General features: G+C 38.7%; 1 protein-coding gene across 3 annotated transcripts in view; it reads right to left on the bottom strand.

Moving 5' to 3' along the window:
* The window catches only part of myo9b (myosin IXb), a 31376-nt gene extending 10602 nt beyond the window's left edge, over window positions 1-20774 (bottom strand). For 2 of the 3 annotated variants that reach the window (XM_085253856.1, XM_085253857.1), the window contains exons 1-23: window positions 20336-20773; window positions 19308-20148; window positions 11916-12010; window positions 11690-11752; window positions 11411-11510; window positions 9146-9246; window positions 8017-8140; window positions 7707-7796; window positions 6785-6901; window positions 6382-6516; window positions 5883-6004; window positions 4069-4210; window positions 3654-3843; window positions 3376-3445; window positions 3039-3161; window positions 2922-2961; window positions 2694-2816; window positions 2436-2516; window positions 2227-2337; window positions 1986-2108; window positions 1583-1732; window positions 1261-1403; window positions 406-729 (exon numbers count right to left, since the gene is read on the bottom strand). In XM_085253856.1, the coding sequence (XP_085109982.1) occupies window positions 406-729; window positions 1261-1403; window positions 1583-1732; window positions 1986-2108; window positions 2227-2337; window positions 2436-2516; window positions 2694-2816; window positions 2922-2961; window positions 3039-3161; window positions 3376-3445; window positions 3654-3843; window positions 4069-4210; window positions 5883-6004; window positions 6382-6516; window positions 6785-6901; window positions 7707-7796; window positions 8017-8140; window positions 9146-9246; window positions 11411-11510; window positions 11690-11752; window positions 11916-12010; window positions 19308-20087 (3347 nt within the window). In that variant the 5' untranslated portion in view covers window positions 20088-20148; window positions 20336-20773. Of the gene's footprint in view, window positions 1-405; window positions 730-1260; window positions 1404-1582; window positions 1733-1985; window positions 2109-2226; window positions 2338-2435; window positions 2517-2693; window positions 2817-2921; window positions 2962-3038; window positions 3162-3375; window positions 3446-3653; window positions 3844-4068; window positions 4211-5882; window positions 6005-6381; window positions 6517-6784; window positions 6902-7706; window positions 7797-8016; window positions 8141-9145; window positions 9247-11410; window positions 11511-11689; window positions 11753-11915; window positions 12011-19307; window positions 20149-20335 lie in introns of all 3 variants that reach the window. The other variant, XM_085253858.1, reaches the window with a different exon arrangement.
* Between the last annotated feature and the right edge of the window lie 732 nt (window positions 20775-21506).

Here is a 21506-nt window from a genome sequence, read left to right as displayed (position 1 = left end):
TGGTGTGCTTTGCACTCCCTACTCTTTAAAAATTTATTGGATTTGTTAATGTGGCCACGCCTAAAGTTTCAAAAATCTCTTGGTGGGTTTCTTTTCAGCCTAACAATGGCCTCCTTCACCTACATCATCGTCTCACTGAGTCTCACGATCAGATTTTCAGTGAAAATCTAAAAAAAAAAAAAGTTAAACACTTATCTGCTTAATTGATCACTGAAGAATGAGGAAACAGGCATCCTATTAAACTTTTACTTTTGAGTCTTTGTGAGCTCAAAGTCTTCACTTCAAAAACATCAATAATAAAATGCACTGTGGTGGTTGCCCAAATTTGGACCTTGGACTGTATTCAAAACATTTTTCTGAGGCCATGTTAGCAGAACCACTGACTGTAGAAGTTGAAAAACTTACTGAAATTTATTTCTCCTATAATTTCTTTGCCGGAGTGCTTCAGAACCTGAATCTCCTTCACTATGTCTGTTGTCCTTCCACCTATCGGCCTTCTCCTTGAATCCCCCGAAATCTTTGTAGCGCTGAAGTGTGTTTCCCTTAGTGTGGCTGGTGGAGTCATTGTTAATGGAAACTAGATCTACAGGGACGGAGAAGGGTCTGGTGAGTGATGGAGGGGATTTGCCTTGACGTTTCTCATTGCCTTTGTCCCGCTGTACAGCAAGACTATTGACTGGGTCAGGCTGCTCCATTTTTTCCTGCCTCTTCAACTCCCTTTTTCTCAAGCTGTTATTAAAAAAAAAGAAAAAGATAAGAGAAAAAAGTGAAATGAATATGAATCCTAACAGTTTTTAACTGCTAAATTCTCATTTTACCTGAAATTTATTATTAAACCAGAGACCATTTTGCTTCCGTAAAGCTATCACAGATACAGCAGATTAGCACATATCCTATTTTGTCCTACTATTATTTAGCCACCAGAGGGCACTGACAAGCATATTTTTCAAATGGTGCATTTCAGCGTACATACCCTGATAAATGCATGCCTTTAAAAATAAACTGGATTGTCAAGGGCATGTGTTTGTGAGCAAACACATATTTCCTTATAGTATTAATCTGAAATCATCTACTGCTTGCTTGCATGCCCTTGAATGCAGCACTCTGCGCCAGATAAATGAGCCTAATGCACTGAGTGTAGGATACATCATCAATTCAAAGAGATCAATCAGTGTAATGCTCACAATCCGAGTAATGGCATATCTGAATAATAACTACAAGAGCTGTTACTCCTGTAATGCACTTCAGCCACATCAGTACCTTTCCTGTCCGCCCCGGTCTTTGGAGCCGCCATCATCCTGCTTCCACTCCGTGTGTTTGGATGCCTCCATGGACGTCCTCCATGCTGCCTGCATCAATGTAGCGGTTCGATTTTGGGTCAGAGAAAACTGACGCCATCTCCTCTGTAAGAGCAGAAATACTATTTTAGCCCTAATCAAGTATGTTTTTGACTTTGAGGAACATTTTCAGTTACTGGCACAGCAAGAAAAAAAAAAAGAGCCTAAGTGACCCAAATCTTACTGGCTCAGCCTCAGAGTTTTTTGTTTTTGTTTAGCAGTGAGCATAAACAAAAGTGCTGCACCTGTATGATCATTGTAGCATCTCTTTTGTGCAGAAAGTGGAACCTTATGAGGCACGTGCGGAACCAGCGCTGCAGGGAGATGATGCGGCGCATCACTTCTTTGTTGAGTGTGTCTTGAAGCAGTTGCCGTTGCTTTTCCTTAAGGAAAACCTGAGTAGATAAGAAGATGCCATACATATAATAAATGCAGACACATTTGTGCAGTTAACTCTTCTCTAGATTTTAGCACACACACACCCTGCTTCTCTGACATTTATGCGTGTTTATTAGTTTACTTGCGTCAGAATTCTAAAATGTATTATTGTAATTCTGAAATTGTAGTTATTAACGAACGCTTTTAAAGGGAGACCAGAGGCAATTTAATATGGGGCTGATTGGTTTGAAAAGCGATATTGTGATCTACCTTTGTTTTTCCTATTTGGTAGGTCTTCTTATCCAAAGCCATCCACTCAAACAGTGCCGTGATGTGCGCTGGAGTTGCAGCAGTTCCTTGTGGAAACAAAATCCTAAACTTCTCAACAAATTCCTGCCATTGAGAGAAAAACAGCATCAGAAGATGAAAATGAATGAATCAGTTGTTCCTTTCCTGAGGATGATTATTTATATACATTTATAAGTAGAATCACATTAAAACGAGTGCCCACCTCAAATGTGTATTTGGCACTGTAGCCAGACTTCTGGATGTGAACTATCTGCAGTAAGCCTGTATACCTGATTTGGTTTAGGACAAGTTTATCATCAAAGCACAGCTCCTTCTGTTTAAATAAACAAAAAAAAAAAAAAAATGATGAAGTTTCTTATTCAGTGAAACATATAAACTTCATAATGATGATGCCACAGATTCACAGATTACCTTTTCAGCATTGGCGCGCACACAGAAAATGAAGAAAGGCTCGGCTTTTGCAATTCTGTCCATCAGAGTTGTGAGTGATGCCTGCAAGAAGCATACAAACAGTGAGCAAGTTTTCATTAAAGTACTTCATCTTAAACGGCAACAGAGTTTTTAAGCCTTTCTGATAGGGTGTCACTTGAGGATATCACCGTTAAGAATGACATAGTATTAAAATGTTTCCACACCAGGGATATTTTAGATGTTATGCTGAAGACAAACCTGGAACTGAGAGCCTACTGTAGAAGGATTTGATTTTCGGTGAGGATGGAAGATGGATTTGCTGGTTAGGTCGTGCCCCGTGAGACCAATAATGTGTCGGAGAGAACGCAAATCAACAAGGTTCTGTTTGATAAAACATAAATATAACTGTGAGCTTCCTGACTCTAAAACAAAATCAAAGACTATTGATAAAGAATCAGTTAACATCCATGAGTTATGAGGCTTTACCTTTGGGATAATCTGCTTCTGTCGACCGCTTTTAGTTCTCCTGCAGAAAACAGACAGAAAGAGGATTATGAAAAACTGTTATATATAATATAACTGTTTAACCAAAAGCAAGCTCACCTTTTCTGCACAGTACAGCAGACGGGCTGGCTGGTTTGGTCGTGACCCATGGCCAAAAAATCAAATACATCAACTGGTCGTTCATCAGAGTGATCAAAGGAGAAATCCAGACTCGTGCTGGTACTGCAAGAATGAGAGAACCTCTTTAACTTTATCAGCACAGAACCGTTCTTATGTTATGTTTTGTTTTTTGCTTATATGACCATGTGAAACTTAACTCACTGGATGTTAAGCTTTTTATTCATCATCCAGTGCTAAACGACATATATCTTGTTGGTGTCTGCATCGAGACCAATTCCCAATATGTGCCATTCATGTACTTGTGTGTTATATTTACCTGGATAGTTGAGTCAAAGTACTCCGGCGCTTATCTAGTATCTCTTTAAAAGACTTCCGTCTTGCAGCAGCTGTGGCGACAGTAAAGCAAGCTAGTTGTACATTATAACAAAAATGAGAAACATTTCACATAAAGAAACTCGACTGTCTTGATAAAGGCTGACAAACTCATTAAGGAAAGAAAGTCAAACAAAGGTGCCAATGTTGTCCTACAAAGGAAATTCACTTTTCTCTCTCTTTTTTTTTTAGATAACTGTCAACCATAACTAAACTACCCACTTAATTCTTCCCGTCGACGTCCCAGGTTCTTGAATACTGTGAGGATGCGGATGGCTGCTCGGAGGACACCCCATCTGAACTGTGCTTCCGGGCTGGAAGCAACCAAGTGATGGATGAAGGAGCGCTCACTGCTCCGTAGAAGTGATATGACATCAGGACGCATGTGTTCTGTGTTTTTCTTTCTGAAGTCCTAATGAATGAGAAATAGTAATGATCAGTACACAACCGTGTGTGGTTCACAGCCTTCGCAGTGTTTACACATGTGTCTGACACTAAAAACTAACAATGCTTCCACAGTTTTCTCTGTGGAGGGAATTAATGATTTACTTGGCTGCAAAGAGTTTTTTTCCCCCACACTTCCTTATCAAACAAGGTTACTGCAAAGCCAAAAAAAAGAAGAAGAATTTTACTCCACCTTGATGTGATATTTAACCCTCCCAGCAAAGTGTTGAATCACAAAAGTTGGCTCTGTGTGTGGAGATGGTTTGAAGTATGGGTTGTCCTGATGCTGCTTCTTTATCTTTACCAGCAGACTCTTGTCTGTGGCCTCGGTGAGGCTGAAGAAACACAGTGAGAAAGAAAAATACATCACATAAGGCACCAGCCTTTTTTGGGCCACGGACCAGTTTATGTCCAACAGTATTTTTACGGACCGGCCTTTAAGGTGTCGCAGATAAATACAACAACAAAAATAACCCAAAAAAGAAGATTTATTGATAACACCCAGGAAAAGACCCAGGAAAACGGAGTTAACGATAAAAAACGCAAAAAAAATTAAATAAATAAATAAAAAATAAAAACACACTAAAAAAAAGATAAAAAACAATAAAAACCCTGAAGACCTGAAAGCCTCAACTCTCGCAGCCCAGCACCAAACGACTCCTGGGGGTTGGGGACCGCTGACATATGGAATAAATGTACGACTAAACAATGGTAAGACGAGATAAAGGCAACCTCAAAAATAAATAAAAAAAATCATTTCATCCCATAGTGGTTTTTGTTTTTTTTAAACTGACGTTACATAGAGAAATAATTACATTTTAAAAAGAAGAGTTGGCTCTGGCATATTTACTAGACTGACAATACAGAAAGTATACTGTGATGAACTGAATCATCTCTACCTGTTATTAGCTGTGATTTGCCCGAAAAATAATTCAAACTGAATTTTTATTTAACTCCTTTTTAATTTGAGCGTTCATAAAAGATTAATTACAGTCTGTTCTAATGCAAGTGTACTTGATTTTTTTTCTCATTACAGTAACAGGTTACAATCATTTAAATATATAACCATTTGAATACGTGTACAACCTGTTTTAAACCAAAACAAACTTCAATTAATATTAATTACTGAACACTTGAATGAATTTTACTACAATTAAATGAACGCTACACATGAACTACAGCCACATTAAAAAAACAAAAAAAACAATGATTACACACAGAATTATGTCATGTATATCAATGTGTCTTTCACCAGGTCAAATAAAAGCCCGTCTGAACTTGTTTTTACTGAACTAAAAACTTCTTAAAGTGTGAAGAAAAACAAAAATGAAACAAAACAATCTGAATATGTGCAAAATAAAATTAAAACTGCCCAGAATGTGAGCTGCCTCGCTGGAGGTTTGTGCTCTCGGATACTTCTTTGATTTCAGTATATTTTTGGTAACAAATGAACTGATGCAAAAGGCAAAAAGTTTAACTCGTCTGCTAATACATAACTAAAGTATAAAGTATGTCCTCACCGAAGTTATAATTGTCATTATAGGCTATTCATTAATACAAAATTTCTATTTTAACTACATTACCTTGTAATTAAACAATTAAATAGTTTCAATAATGTAAATTTTATTTGTTTCTTTAACCCCCCCCAAAATATTAACAAAAACTAAACTAAGATTTCACACTAGTTTTAAAATACATTTTAGCGAAAGTAAAAAAAAAAAAACAAACAAACAAAAAAAAACTAACAAACAATATTTTTTTTAAAAACATGTCATAGTTTATTTTCCCTACACAGCCAGCCTGAGGTGGCTTTAAGTACTGAAACATTTTCTGTGTCTTGACAGTCTAATTAGAGTGTAAAACGAACACCTGAACTAATTAGACATTTTTATGTAACAAAAAAATAATTTCAACAAGCAAATGAACTATGGAAACTGAATTAAAAAAATATATATATATAGATGAAAATTAAATTAATAAGGTCTACAGTAGTATGAGTTCACTTACTTGCTCTCCTTCTCCAGCAGGTCGAAGAGTCCGATCGACTTCTTGTCGAACAGCTGAACGCAGTCGCTGTTGTTGCTGAACTCAATGTTTTTCCAGACAATGCCCTCTTCCACAAACTCCTCCTGGCATTTATCACAACATATTTACGCAATCATGTCATGTGTTACTGTGAATCAGTCTTCCAAGCTCAAGAATGCCGTTAGTAACACAGTGTTGCAATGATAGTAAAATGAAACTATCCGCAAATTTCAATTTATTGCACATATTCAATTTGTTGTCTGATTGCTCAATGTTCTTTGATTTGAAAGTAAAGAAAAGAGAAAAACAGAAAAAAATGTGGCCATTGAGTGTATGTTGTAAAACATGCCAATATGTGCGTGAAAAGCTGTGAAGAAGAACGTATTTCAGAACTTGCCAGTTAAGCGCACGTGTATGGTGTGTCCAGTTATAATAATGAAAAGAACTTTTTCTTGTTGTAAATGTGTATAAATAAACCTACTTGCTCAAGCCTGAAGATGTTGTGGTTGATGTAACATTGCAGTGTCTCGTTGGCGTAGTTGATGCACAGCTGCTCAAAACTGTTTGACTGGAGGTTTTCAAAGCCAAACATATCCAGGACACCGATGGACAAACACTAAAAACAAAACAGCAATGCAGACAAATTCAAAGGCACCATACTCAAAAGTGTTAATTTATGAGCTAAATATTACACAGACCTGTTCCATTTAAAAAAAAAAAGCACACATATATTAATGGATTTATTTGAATCTAATCGTATAAAAAAAACCAACTAAATGAATCTAAAGTGAAGCAGCCTGGCAGGAATGAATTTGGACATGGAAAAGTAAGGAAAGGCTTTTCATCTCAATTATATCGTTATTATATTGAATCATGCGACTCACTGAGATGGACTCCTCCATGTCTCGTCTGTTCATGGTCGCATGGTTGATGTGAAGGATGATCCAGTCAAACAGAGCGCTGTATAAAGATTGGGCCATGGAGTCTCGCATTGCGACGGCCTGAAAGCACAGGAGCATAACATTACAGTCACATAATATTAGCATCACGAGTGTCAAAACTCATTTTTCAGTGTAAAAAGGGAGTGTTCCCTTTCTACCCTGATGTGTTTACATGCCTCTTCTGTACGGCTTTAACTTGCCTGCTCGTTCCCAGAGTTTGGGAAAAAGCCTCCCCTAATTGCAGTAATAGTAACCAACAGCAAATGATTGCTCATCTTGGAATTGCTGAATCACTAATGTTGTGGTGTCTATACCTTGTTATGGAATGTGATTGAGGCGTGTTTTCAACTGGTACTATGGACGCTGCTAATAAAGTTACACAATTACACACTGAATTCGCGTTTATTATTATAGTTACAAAACACCACAGTTTTTGTCTTGGTCGTATTGTTGTATTTATCTGCTACACATTAAAGGACGGTCCATGAAAATATTGGGGACCGCTGTTTTAGGGGTTTAATTCTATAAAAGTCTATGAGAGAAACAGGGCTCAAGCCCCTTGATCTATAATCTTAGCAACACTTTTCCTCATGAGTTTTGTTTTGTTTTGTAAATCTTGGTTCATGTAAGAATCAGAATGGAGACTAATTTTGGAATTTTTTTTTCCATACACAGAGTCTAGTCATCTTGATGATGACGCTGAACATGCTGAGGCTTGAGGCTTCCTAAAAAGAAACTAACCAACTACTGAGTGACATCATCTCTCTCTTCTATATAGCTGATGATTAAAATGTGACGTTAATGTAGGAAGAAGGCAATAAAAGTTGACTTGTAAAATTAAAGATCAAGTTAACATTTAAACTACCTCATCTAGCGTGTACGGTAAAGCTATGGTGAAGCTGGCAGTTATCATTTTTCTCTTGATCAAAGTATTCACCAGTGATTCCTCTTCCACCTGGAAATAAAAAGAAATACATAAGTATTGAGGCATTTCTTCAATCTTCTGCAAATGCCACTAAAATTACAGACTGAGACATGTTTATTTACAAACCACACTGACGCAGTTTAGTTTTCATTTTCTCTGGAACTTAACTGGACCCTTTCAAGTGACCATTACAAATGTAGCAGTACGCAGTACACTGCAGTAACACTAAATCGGCTGTTTCTGATCATACCTTCAACAGGTCTGACAGTATAGACAAGACTTCAGGAGGTCCAACCTCCAAACGCGGAGGGTCGTCTGACTGAGTGAATGTGACGTTACCCAAGTGGAGGATGGCGGAGAGGATGGAAAATATGCTGCACATTGGACACAAACACAGTCAGTTAATCTTATCAAATGTATGAACCAAATGTCCACTTTGTCATATAATATCACAGAATTTCAATTTCAATATAATCTGTATCCGTAATATAATCTGTCTATTCATCCTCGTCTGCTTCCTCCCACAGTCCAAAGACCTGAATGGATTGTGGGAGGAGGCTGGAGCACCTGGAGACAACATGCAAAGTCCACACAGATGGATTCAAACCCAAGGGCCTGTCTTGGGGCAGGCACCAGGCCTCCGCCCCTTTAATTAAATAAGTAGAAGAAAATTCATTGGTTTTTTTACTTTAAGTGTTCATATTAAAGGTGGTCAGTGTTCCTTAAAACCTCAGATTGCTCTAAATGACACTGGCAACATCTTCAATGTAGTCATCTCAGCAAAACCCACAAAACAAACGTATGAGCTAAATACGGATTACTTAAAACTGTGAACCATGCAAAGTTAATCTAGTTGTGCCCAAGACCAAATGAGACAGCCAAAGGACACACAATTACTTTTACATTACTGTTTAAACTTTTTTCCCCCCCTCAATCTCATCCACACATCACTGATGAACTGGTGGCATATTTAACATTGTTTTGTTGCTCTAAATATATCAGTGCTGCCTTTTGGGACATCCAGTGCTTCACATTATCTTAAAAGAAAAAAAGCTTAAAAGCAAGCTGCATGTGTAAGTCTGCACCTCCTTCAATATATAAAAAAAAAATCATGACCAAATCTATAAAACCCTTTATTACTACTTTTGTTTTTTAAACTTCCCACCTTTTCAAACTATGAATTGCTGTGGGTGTTTTTTTGTCAGGGAAACCAACCTGAACAGCATACAAACTATGTTGTTTTTGCTTTTCTGCACATGCCTTGTCCCGAGGCTGCCAGGTGCTTTCGGACAAGCTCTGACCTGTTACTGACACTAGTATAGTATAACTTTTATTCTAGTCTGTAGCATTTTAGCTCTTTCTATCATTATCATACATACTGTTTCTTAGTGGAGGGCAGGAACCCAACCATCTCCATAGCTTGATGGAGCCTCTTGTACTCTTGCCCAAGTTTCTCCTCATCGTCTAAAAGCAGGTCTTCCTGTGGAACATGCAGAACACAAATACATGTTAAGCAAAGACAGATGTTTATGGATGTAGTTATATAAGAATCCACACACTGCATCATGCAAGAACATGCAAACTGAGGAATGCACAAACCTGTATGTTTGGTTTAACTCAGTAACGCTGAGATCAAATGCTTTCTGTGTGGATTTTTATGTGCGCATGCACAGGTATAGAGTCTGTATTGCAGTGGGTAACGCTGTTGTTTCCATGTATACTTGTGCACTGGCACGTCTTCATGAGTGAAACTGAGCTGATCATGTTGGACTTGAAATACTGAGCAAAAGTCGCTTTTTCTGATACGTACAAGACTTCAGCAGTGATCGCGTCTTCACAGTGAACGAACTATTAGAGGAAAGAACACGAGAGCAGTGGCAGATGTATACACTGGCAGAATACAAGCTGCTGCACTATGGGCTCAAATTGTGGTAATAAATAATTTGTACTTCTAAATCAAATGCGTATTTGTGAACTGAGTTTTGTAACCTTGTAAACCAAAATATCTGAAAATTTGATGTTTGTGCATCTTTAGATGAGAATTTGTGTGCGTGTAAAAAAGATTTTTGTTTGTAAAAAATATTTACACAACTTTAAAATTTTTTCGTTAAGGTCGCACAGGTTGCACACAGAAAGCAAAAAACTACCTGTAAAACTCTGCGCTCAAGTCCCTTTGCTTGTGTGCAAGTTTAGAGTTACAAGTACAAATTTTGACCAGATTTTTCTTCCTTTCATCTTATTGGTCAATGTCATGTCATGGGTTTGGCTGTTGGAGAGGTCCTTTACTGAGCTTCAGGTCCTGGAAGAATAAATGCCCTTTTACATGCCAGCCCAGCATTTCCTTTCATCACCACGAAGGAAAACAGTCTGCGCATGTCTGAGTGTACAAGCACTCTTTTCAGGTGGTTAAACTGTAATTTTAGTTAAATCTACATCTATAAACAGGGAGACAATGGTAAAAGAGTCAGTGAAAAATAAACAAACATGCCAGACTTGTTCTTAAGTCCTGCATTTAATAATGTAATTTAGTGGAGAAGCACAGGCAGTGTTTCAGTTAAAAGTGCAGTTTTTCAGCTTTACGTGAACAGATGTTTATTTCCTGTACAGCAGCTGCATAATGAACAACCTCAGGTAAAGCATACATACACATCTACACTGACACAACATTTATGTTTATCGTTGGCCAGCAGGTTCAAGTCCCTTCACTGTCTGGTTCTTAAACGACAATTCACTACGGCTGGTGTCTCTAGCTTAACATGTCTCAAAACAGAATCGCCATTACCCAGCGTTTGTTCCTCAGTGGGTGTGTCGCCACGAGAGGAAAAACAATTAGAGACATGAACAGGTTGGTGGTGTACCAGGGGCTCTTTTTAGGGTTATGGTTCCTCTTCATCCTCACATAGAAGGCATGTTTTCAGCCCCTACAGATAGCTATTGCTGTTGTTGCTATAGAAATGAAACTGAATTGGATTACTTTTACTCCAGTTTGTAGCATTGCAGTTACTGTTGCATTGTGTGGTGACATAGTATGAGTCAATGTTGCCACAAAATCCAGTCACCTTCCTTTCAAGTTATGGGCTGCTGGCTATGACACACGACAGATGAATGTCACATGACTATAATAAGGAAAACATATAAAAACAAATGTTTACCATCATTAAAATATAAAAGCTGCTAAAAAATAAAAAAAATATAAATGGGAATATCAATTTTCCCTGGTTGATGCAATAAACAGGAGACACTCTTATCAGGTGGTTAACCTGTAATTTCAGTTAAATCTACATCTATAAACAGGGAGACGAGGGTAAAAGAGTCAGTGAGAAAAGTAACAAACATGTCAGACACGTTCTTAGGTCCTCCATATAGTAATATTATTTGGAGGAAAAGCATGTGTGGTGTTAAGTGCAATTAAAGTGTAGTTTTTTTTTTTAGCTTCATGTGAATATCTGTTTATTAATTATACTGCAGCTGCTTTCACAGGCTTCTCTTTACTTCCAAGAAGTTTCAAGACCCTGTAGGTCTGTTTCCATAAAACATATCTCGCTGGTTTTCACGCATTTGATAACGTTATATATGGCATGTATTTAAGCTGGTCTTCCACTTTCTCTCTCACTGCTGCTGTAAAGCCTGTGGATCAAAGGTACCTGTTTGAGGTAGAGATAATCCTGTGGCTTTAGAAGATGTAGCTCCTCCTGCTCGTCTTTGGACGCGCCCATCAGCAGATAGTAGAACACATGGAAGTTTCTGCAGGAGAAGCAATTTTCACTTCAACTTTCCCAATGACTCAGCGCTTTTATTGGGCTATGGTAGACATAAGGTTTCTTGTACAAACTGGGGAGTGGTGTGAACATGATTATTGCCAGAAGAGATTTTCTAAAAATTGCACGTTTGAATCTTGTATTCTATTTGAGTCTTATTTATACCTCTCACTCTTATCTCTGGTCACCACGCGGCATTTTTCCAGTAGGTACTTTTCAATAACGGCCCTGAACGAGAGACAAAGGAAGAGAACGTCAACAAAACCCATGAAGCTGCAATTGTTCTTTTGTGACACTGGAAGAAAAACTACTATGAAACAAACGGTTAACTTTGAAGAGACACGACTCAATCAGAGGTGGTCCATGAGAAAAACAATAAAGGGCGCTTTACCCTCTGATGACACCACTTTCCAGGTAGTTGAGCTGGATGAACTTCCCAAAGCGACTGGAGTTGTTATTCTTTGTGGTCTTGGCGTTGCCAAAGGCCTGTTTAAAACATAAAGAACATCAGTTTTCAGTAAAATAAACAGACTAATTCATCGGCATGTTTTCCACAAACACTGGCACCCAAACACAGTAAATGTAGGTTTGTGGATGGCAGATTACTGTTACCATTAGTCGGTTTTATGTAACGACATGGATAGAGTTGGTGTAAATGAGTTGTGCTTCAGTGCACATCTTATAAATCAGGAGTGAACACAAAAAGGAAAGCAAAAAAGCACCTTCACTTTATAAACTGTTTTTGTGTTTTCTGCAGATATTTAACCTGTTTTGCTCAGAGAGGTCGCTAACAGCTGTTCATCTCTATTACAAGCAGGAGCACTGAGAACAGAAGCTCATTGAAATTGTGTTTTGCTCATGAGTTCATAAAAACTAAAACAAAAAAGAGAAAGAAAAGAGATTTGCTGTCATTTAAGGCCCAGTTCCTTCTTTGTTGGCTGGTATTTTCTGCCTGCTGTTGCTCAACCTCACAAATGTTTATTCAAAAACTAAAACCTATCAGCTAAGCGCTGATTAATGCATCCTTTTAAAATTCTCAACATCAGCTGGTTCTTATACCACCGTCTTTTTGTCTTTTATATTTGTTATCAATTAAACTAAGATTTATTTCCCTTCCTTGAAGGAATTTTATGACCACTGTCACGGTTATCAGGTCTCTTCTTAGTCCCGCTATTAAAAGTCTCAGATAAAGGCCCATAATTGTTTGTCACTTAATAGATGCTGCTGACTCATCCATGCCAACCATCTAAAGCTTGCATGCATGTGCGACAGAGTGAGACGCACATGGATTCTGTCTACCAAACGGTCCAATTTGTCCCCCCAGATTATTTGAAAACTTTCTAAAAAGGAAAGCAAAGTTTTGGGGGCTGCTCATTTAAGCCAAATCAGAGCACTTAGGTCAGTTTGACTGTTTTAAAGACAAAGTCACCACCCTGCCACTGAAGTAAGGATGATAAATTGTCTGTGTCGCTGTATTTTTAGCATGATGACTGTGAGATTAAAAAGTCATGACTCAATTGCTCTTTCTTAGGAACCTCAGGCTGTTCAGGTTTTGTTGTAATGGGCGATGTTTACGGGAATTGATTACGCTTCTTCACACTCAAAGAAAGGTAATTGTCTGCATTTTTTTGGGTAGTGATTAAATAGTTTTTCCTAATCAGGCCCAGGTGCTAAACTAACACCCCTTCTTTATCTGCTCGGCTGACGGTCATGTCCTAACAGGTCAGAGCAGCGGTGCAGATACGCACACGGCTCTGATCACATGCCAGGAGGAACAACTTTAAAAATCACTGAAAAGTTCTCAAAATTACACCCATGTAAATTTCGACAGACTATCAAATTTCCTTTTAAATTTCAGATGAATCAATTTCACATAAAGAATAAAGGCAACTAAATAATGTTGGTGGATGCAGCTGGGAAAAAATAAAAGGTATGTGGAGAGACAAAAAGATAGCTGGTATGCAGTATAAAGTATAAATAAAAAGACTTTATACTGGGATCAAGACTCAGTGTAACGAGCAGCTCCCTCAAACACGGGTAACAATTTTAACTTAACCATCACAACACTGACAAACGCAGATGGTGTAAAGAAAACCAGAACAAAAATCACAGTCATCACAGTAAACCACCAATCTGTGAACATAACAAAGACCAGGTATTCTTCCTCTCCCATCCTCAATCACATGCTGGAAATGTGCACTCACTCGTCAAAACTCAGAGAACCCATGATATGCAGAAAAAAGATGGAGGTCCTTTATAGACCCAAAGATAATGGAGGTACTAATTCAGGTAGATATGTAGATGCTTGTGAGGTTGGTCTCTATGAATTAGCCTTGAGAAAAAGCAATTACCATAGTGGGAAATACCAGAAGTGAAAGAAGTTATAATGGGGAACTTTTTTTTTCACATTGAGGACATGCAAATGTAAAAAATAAGCTGTTTTCTATTCTTCATGAAAGAAGAAGAAGAAAATTTCAGTGATAAATTTTAATATATTTTATAGTTTATTATTTTTCAAGCAGTGCTAAGATTATGAAACAGGTTTTAAATGCCATGTCGTGTTATCTGTTCTGGTCCTTTTCAAAGAAAGTTCATGGTAAATTGGGCCGGCTCACTGTTGGACCGACTATCAGCCCATTCACAATTTAAAGCAGTATTACCAAAACCAGCAAGAACTGTAACTAAAGTTATCTGAATACAGAAGACAGTTGATGGAGACAGGATGTATATGTGCTGTGTGAATATGAGTGCAAAGTATAAATACGTAAATGGGACATGCAGTGATATAATGAAATAGAAATTATACTGGAGAATACGTTATGTCTGTAGAGTGATTATGCATTGACTCTAATGCAGGTGTTTTTTTTTTAAAATAATTTCTTATTGTTGTGTCTATGAAACTCAATGCTGCTTGTGTAAGAGGAACCTGCTTCTTTCATGTTTATGTGCCGTGGCTGTTGGATGGTGTGTGTACAGATCCCAGGTAGATCAGCTTAGACTGAAGCTGATGGAGATCCTGATTAAAAACAAAAAAATTGGAAATGAAATTATAATTGATGACAATAAAAATAAAGCTGCTAATACACAAAAAAATGTGGCATTAATGTCAAAAAATTCCTCCGATTTTGGAGTAGTTATTTTGTTCTTTCATTAAATTTTGTGGTTCTCCAGCTTGTGTGCAGACAGTCTGCGACACCTTTCACCGCTGATTTGAATATGAATATTATATCAACAGCAGCAATGTTCTGTCTTGTTTTATTTGACTAATGCATTTGCATAATACAGTACTGTTTGACTTATTTGTTCTGTTAGCAAACTAATATACGTAATCACACTAACTAAAGCAAAAAGAAAGAAAAAAAGAAAAAAGAAAAGTGTGGTAGAGGATGGTTATATGTAAAAGAATAAAAAAAAAAAATCACCTAGCATGTTGCTTTAAGCTTGTATGATTTGGCTTTTGACAGTACAGGTGAGAGGTTACTGTCATGACAATAAAAAAAATGGTTTGGTGCTTTTATTGCTATAGGTACATAAATGCTATCATGCTGCTAATATAATCATAATGCTAGGTGATTGCTAGGCAACACAATGACATGATAATGTCTGATATAGTTAATAACCATCAGGGGCCTGAGATACATTTTTGTCACGTTTGATTGTCCTAGACCAAGACTTGGGCAAAGAAATAAACACTGAGACAGACAGACACGTTCATCATGTAAAATACATCAAGCACATCATCTAAACGCTCTTGAAATCCTGCTCATTTAACTTCTCCTTTTTTGGGGGCCAATTCCCACACTAGGAATGGTTGGCTTAGCTCATGTTTACCAGTGAACACCTAAATGTCGCAGTTGCTGACTTGCAAATCAAAATAAGTAATGGAACTGGTGCCAAATGGACTGTGGAATGCTGAAGGGGAAAATGGGACAGAGAACAGCTTCAAATAATCTGTAATCTCCTTCGATATGTCGACTTGTGAAAATCCATGATCCACGGATTAAACTAACCAGGGGCATGGATTGAAAGAGTGCCTTTATTAGAGAGCAGAGGGATACAGAGAGAGAGAAAAGTGATTTATACTTTGTTCTTTATGTTTAGCAGCAGGCCTGCCCAAGCACGTTCTGACACGTTCCTGTTTCTTTTCTCTACTCTGTTTCATTCCCTTCAAGACAACACCCTGCAAATCCTCCCAGTGGAGCTCAGCAATCTCATTCCTGATCACCAATACCTACCCAATCAATCATTCACCATTTCTGGATAATGCAAGGTGTCGTCATCTGCGGACTAAAGACTGCAAATAGTCTGAAGTCAGTAGCCGTTTCCTAGCATCAGAAAGATCAAAGCTAGGTGTACTTTCCACTACGTGCCAACAACAGTTGAGATAACACTGAAAGTTACAGGGAAAAAACAGAAGGCCCAATATTTTCAGATTTTAGATAAAAAGGAACAAGTCTTGAGGCGTGACTCATGCATACAAGGAAATCCCAGTGGCTTAACTACACGACAATAACCCCCCCCCCCCCCGAAAGAGATTAACATCAACTGATCCTGATTGCTACAAGAGTGCCCATTTCATGCTGCAAGGCCAGACTTTCTGTGGTAAACACTGTGGCATGACAACTCAGACATCAGTAAAAATTGTTCAACATTTTGCTGGTTAAAAAAAATAAAGAAACAGATACAACAGATAAACCACAGTAAACACAAATAAAGATATACTAAATAAACCACGCAGCTAAATCGGCGATTCCCCATAAGCTTTTTGGGAACAGAGCACAACACACTATAAAAGGAGGTAAAGCTCAGCTAACAGGAAAAATATTTATGCTGCAACCTGTTGGAAGGAGAAACTCGCTCAACTTGTTTAGAGCGAAGAAGAATCCATATTTAGCAACTGTCCAGTGAAAAGCTGGTCCTTTGGGATTGTGTTTGCATGTGGGTGTGTGAATGTATGTGTGCGTGCATAATCGGAAACAAAGTGGGATGATATCCTTTGTATGAGGTTAGTTGCTGTACCAACAGAGAGATAAAGCCTGTACATAAACTCAAACAGAGCATTCTTACACATTTTGGTAGCTGGGAGAGATTTAAGCAAATCTCTGTCACCAAGTCAGCGAACTCCTCTCAGTCCTTGAGCAAATACAACACACACTTAGATAAGTTTAAAAGAGGAAAAGCATCTGGCCTAGTTTCATGTCTGCTCTCTGTCATGCACTGTGCAATTGTGCAACAGGCAAATGAAACAGAAAGCAAGTGGGAAATGTGTCGTTACTCATTTACACGGACACTGTAGCATGACGATGGTGTGATAGAAACAACACAGACTACAGTGAAACTACAGCGGTGGGTAAAAAACAAAAACAAAAAAAGAAGTGGGAATTCCCAGCCGGCAGACTTTGCTTTACTTTCTGGTGCCTTCAGATTTTGGGAAATTGTTTGAGCTTCATGTAAATCCTGATGTGAGATGTCATGATGTCCTGATGTGAGACATGTTTGCAAAACAAATAGATCACAAACAAAAAAAGCAAAGCTCATTTGTTTTCCTATTCTAATGTGATGGTATTAATAGCTCTTCAGAGCTTTTCACTAGTAAATGATTACAGGAGCTTCCTTTAGAGCTGAATTTTTTTGTGGTTTTCTTGATTAAGCTGAGGTTTCTGCTGCAGGAAGTTACTAGTCAGTGGTTTCACTATTTGGAACATTCTGCATTTCATTTGCATGTCTAAAAAAGGATAAGAAAACAAAAATCACCCTCATCTATCAGAAAACTCATATCAGCACAAGTCAGACCTCAGCTTGAAGCAATCTTTCTGCTTTAGTCACGTCACTCACAGCAGCAGAATCAAATGATCAACATTAGTCTGCTAGTGAGATGACATAATCACTCTGTAAAAACCAAAATTGTCAAACTTGCAGGCCTGCAAATGCTTGATTATGCTGCAAGCTGAGGTGAAACTTGAACAAATAGCACAAAAACTGACAAGTCGACATCTATTGGTGCCTGCGATAGTCTGCTAGCTACCAAACCAATCACAGAAGTTTTCAGTGAAGCACCCCTTTGTCCTCCAATTTCACTTTGCAACTGCCAGGAACCACTTCCCAACTGGTTACAAAATCAATCAAAATCATTGACGACCAATTATTTTAGTAGTCGACGCGTCGTTTGAAGCTTTGTAAGATCCGAAAGCAGTAGGATAAACGTCAAACAGACAACTGATTTAACAGAAGTGTGAGATGATCGAGAATTTACTCCAACGTCCTGTTACATTTTGGATAGCAAGGAGTAGCTGGCTGACTTTATTAAACTCAACCGAGACAATCTGCTAATTTCATTAAAAGTTTAATAAACGATCATCTTGTCTTTATTTTTAGTTAGCACATACCTTAAACTGTAAGCTAATGATAGTTATATAAGAGAAGATGCATGCTGGTGCAATAAGATGTATGTTTTACGCATTATCTGATTAGTTGACTAATCGCAAAAATGATGGGTGACTAGTCGACTATCAAAATAATCGTGTGTGGCAGCCCTACTCCACAGTGTAGCAGCTAACACATTCGGATAATATACAAGAAATCTTGGTTTGAGACCGGGAGAAAACACAAATCCCTGTATCGTGGACATGTTAGAAAGGGCACCCAGTGTGAAAATCTGTGCCAAATAACACTTGGTGAATGCGGGCATTTAGTTACACGTGAAACGGACTCCACACAGAGGAATCAGGAACCCCAGGTAAACCACGCTGAGCCACTCTCTTTGGTGACAGTGCTAACCACTACACCACCATCAATGGCAAAAATGCCATTGATCTGAAGGTTTTATGACTTTACAGTTTACAAACCACAGTGCAACGTAGTCTAATGAAAGTAGTGTCAAGCTGTATAGATTTAACCGTTTCCCCACATTTGTTAAGACATTCCATGCTGTTAATCCGTCTGATGTCTGGTGTATAGCTGCAGCTTTCTAAGGGCTTGGCCATGGCCCAGGTGGAGGTTTTGAATGTACTTTTTTTTGCACTTCTTTTATCTTTTTTATTTAGTGTATGTTACAGTGGTTTTACTGGTTTGCCCCACTGTACCGTCAGCTCAAGCAATGTGTGACCCATAAACTAAAACAAGTTTGACACACCTGTTCGAAAAATTAACCAAAACTAATATGTTTCAACAAAACTTAAAATGTTATTTGGGGTTTGCAGTATGTGCTGGTGAAGAAAAAAAAGAGGGAGAGAAAGAGAGAAAATTGGGGTTACAGGTAGAAATACTGAAAATATGTTTTCAGTAAAAGAAAGAAAAAAAAAACCCCAGAGAGGTAGATGGGTGTGCTGCTATCTGCAAGATCTAAAATCTAAAGTGATAATTTCTCATACCAGGAAATCACCTCTCTTTTAAAGAAAAGGTTGAGTGTTTTGTCAAATGTCACAAAGCAAGAACTGATTTTTTTCAATCGTGGGTTTAGCTCATTCAGTTTGCAGTGATATTTAACAGGTAATAGAGACGCTGTGAAAAATGTTTGTGGCAGTTGGAATCAGTCGACTTGGTGAACTGTTTTGGTGACTCAGGAGGCAACAATGTGAATTCTTCAGTGTTTCTACACCTAAATGATAACAATCGAAGGTGATTTTTATCAGATGTTGTGCTATGTGAGAAGCTCTGGTATCTTGTTGCCTCTGCCTCTTTTGAGGGGGGGCAAACTCTGGACTGCTCCAACTTTTATTTTGAATTTTTTTTTTTTTTTTTTTTACATCAGTGGTTTGAGCAGCATCACATAACAGTGACCTACCTCCAACACCGGCCCGGACCCGAGGATGGTCCTTTCCAGGCCGCTGGAGTACATGTTCTGGCTGAGTGAAGTCAAGCAATGAATGAGATAACTGCTGCTTTCAGTCTTCCCTGAGCCACTCTCACCAGTTATCACAATACACTGGTTAGCCTGCCTGTTCAGCATAGCGCGGAAGGTCACGTCGGCGATGGCAAAAATGTGAGGACTCAGTTTTCCCAGTGGCTGGTTCTCGTACATTTTGACGTACATGGGGTTGTAGTAAACAGGCAGGAACTTATTGGGATTGATGGCGATGAGGATCTTGTTGGCGTAGGTGTAGATTTTGTGCTTGTAGAAGCGTTGGCGTAAAACCTCCAGAACATTCTCCTCGGTCAGTGTGGAGAGGCTGCAGAGGTCATCACACTCCCCTGTGCAGATCTCTGTTCTGCACCCTCCATTGTTGACCTGCTGCTGCTGCAGGATGAAGTAGTACCCTTTGCTCTGAGGGTGCCACTTCTGCACCTCTCTGGGCCACAGCAGGACTCGCTCCAAAGGGGAGTCCCCTGCCTCCAGCGGCCTCTCCTTTCCCCCGCTCTTCCTCACCTCCAGCAGGTCGTATGCCTGGTTGGGGTCCAGGTCCAGAGTAACCACAGCATTGTGGATGACCAACGCCACGGTGTCCCCAACACTGATCTGCAGGGGACAGTAGGCAGCTGTGTCATACGACACCCTGGGGTAAATCTGCACAACACGGGCCTCTTCATCATACTCTAGGGCCCCAGATCCATCTGTAGTGCTCATCCTGACAGTCAGAGACAGTCCTCAGCATAACTCACTGCTCCAAAACCTCAGCAGGGGTCCGCTGTGTAAGCGCACACACACACACACACACACACACACACACACACACACACACACACACACTTAAAATCAGGAAAAGAAGGACAAACAGCAGTGTTTAAGTTCCCACTATTCCCATCTAAATTCCCAAGTAAACAGCCGCACAGGTAAACAGCACTAAAGAATTAAAATACCAAAACGAGCCTCACCTTTTGAGCAAAACCTCTCATTTCATCTTTTAAAAGCAGAAAAGGCGCTGAGAGCTGCGGGAAGACGAAGATCTCTGCACCTCCGTTTGGCGCTAACCGACTCCTAACACACTACTTTTAAGGAGGAATAAATAAACAAACAAAAAAACTACCTTCACCTGAGTGTTAAAGTAAAAGCGAGCCAAGAAACTGTTAAGAGAGACTTTCAAATGAAGACAGAATAATTTCCCAGCAGGTCGGCGTCGTCCTTCCTCCTAGAAATCACAACTTCGTTCAGAAACTCAGGATTTACGTCTCCGCGTCGTCCTGGTCCGAAAGTTAGGTTAACGTTACTTCCTACATTTCTACACACACACACACACACACACGAACAGCAACACGCCCGTCGATGTTTTCGTACGTCACTGACCTGTAAAATATTTATCTTTGAATAACAGCAAAGAAACAAAAGCATCACCAAATAAAGAAAGAAAGAAAACCACAGAAGAAGTTACGTTAACAGACTGAATGAGAACTTTAATTGCCCCAATTTGTGTGCACAGGTGAGCGTGGGGTTTCAGCTCCACCTAGTGGAGAATTGGAGTATTACAACCAACTAACACCACTTTTTAAATGTATTTTTAAAACCAGTAACCAATCATATCTACTGTATTTACACTCCTTATTGTCTTTTACAGAATGTTTCTGTTTTCACTTGGATTAGGAAATCACTAACACATTTCATTAATGCCATCTGTACGTGTCTAGTCCTAAAATAATTTTAATATTCTTTTCACATTAAATAAAAAAAACCAAAAAACTTTTTACATTATGCCATCAACATACCTATCACTGCTCCTTATTTACCTGCTCAGGCCCTTAAAAATCAAATTTCTTTTAAAAAAACTTTCTGAAGCACATTTTTAATGTTTGAAAACACCAATAATAGGATTAGAATTAGATGAAAAGGACATAATTAAAGCTGCTGCTGCTAATGTTTGTGGGAGTCTGATCTAGCTAAAGAGAACTACTGATTGTGTAAATGGCTGCTGATGTCTGACATTAAGTTTGAGTCTCTATTTAAACTAGCTGACTAGGCTAGTTTAAATAGAGAGTATCTTTGTGGTACTCAGTCACTGATTAAATGAAGGATGTCTTAGGTGTCCCTTGAGAACTAATGCCGTAGTTTGGT

The sequence above is a fragment of the Mchenga conophoros genome, linkage group LG18 (genome assembly GCF_057382185.1).
Source record: "Mchenga conophoros isolate Kocher_MC1m ecotype Shallow Benthic linkage group LG18, M_conophoros_male_GT1.1, whole genome shotgun sequence".
Lineage (NCBI taxonomy): Eukaryota > Metazoa > Chordata > Actinopteri > Cichliformes > Cichlidae > Mchenga > Mchenga conophoros.
Note: the sequence above shows the minus strand (reverse complement) of the source record. Positions and strands in the feature narration are given on the sequence as shown.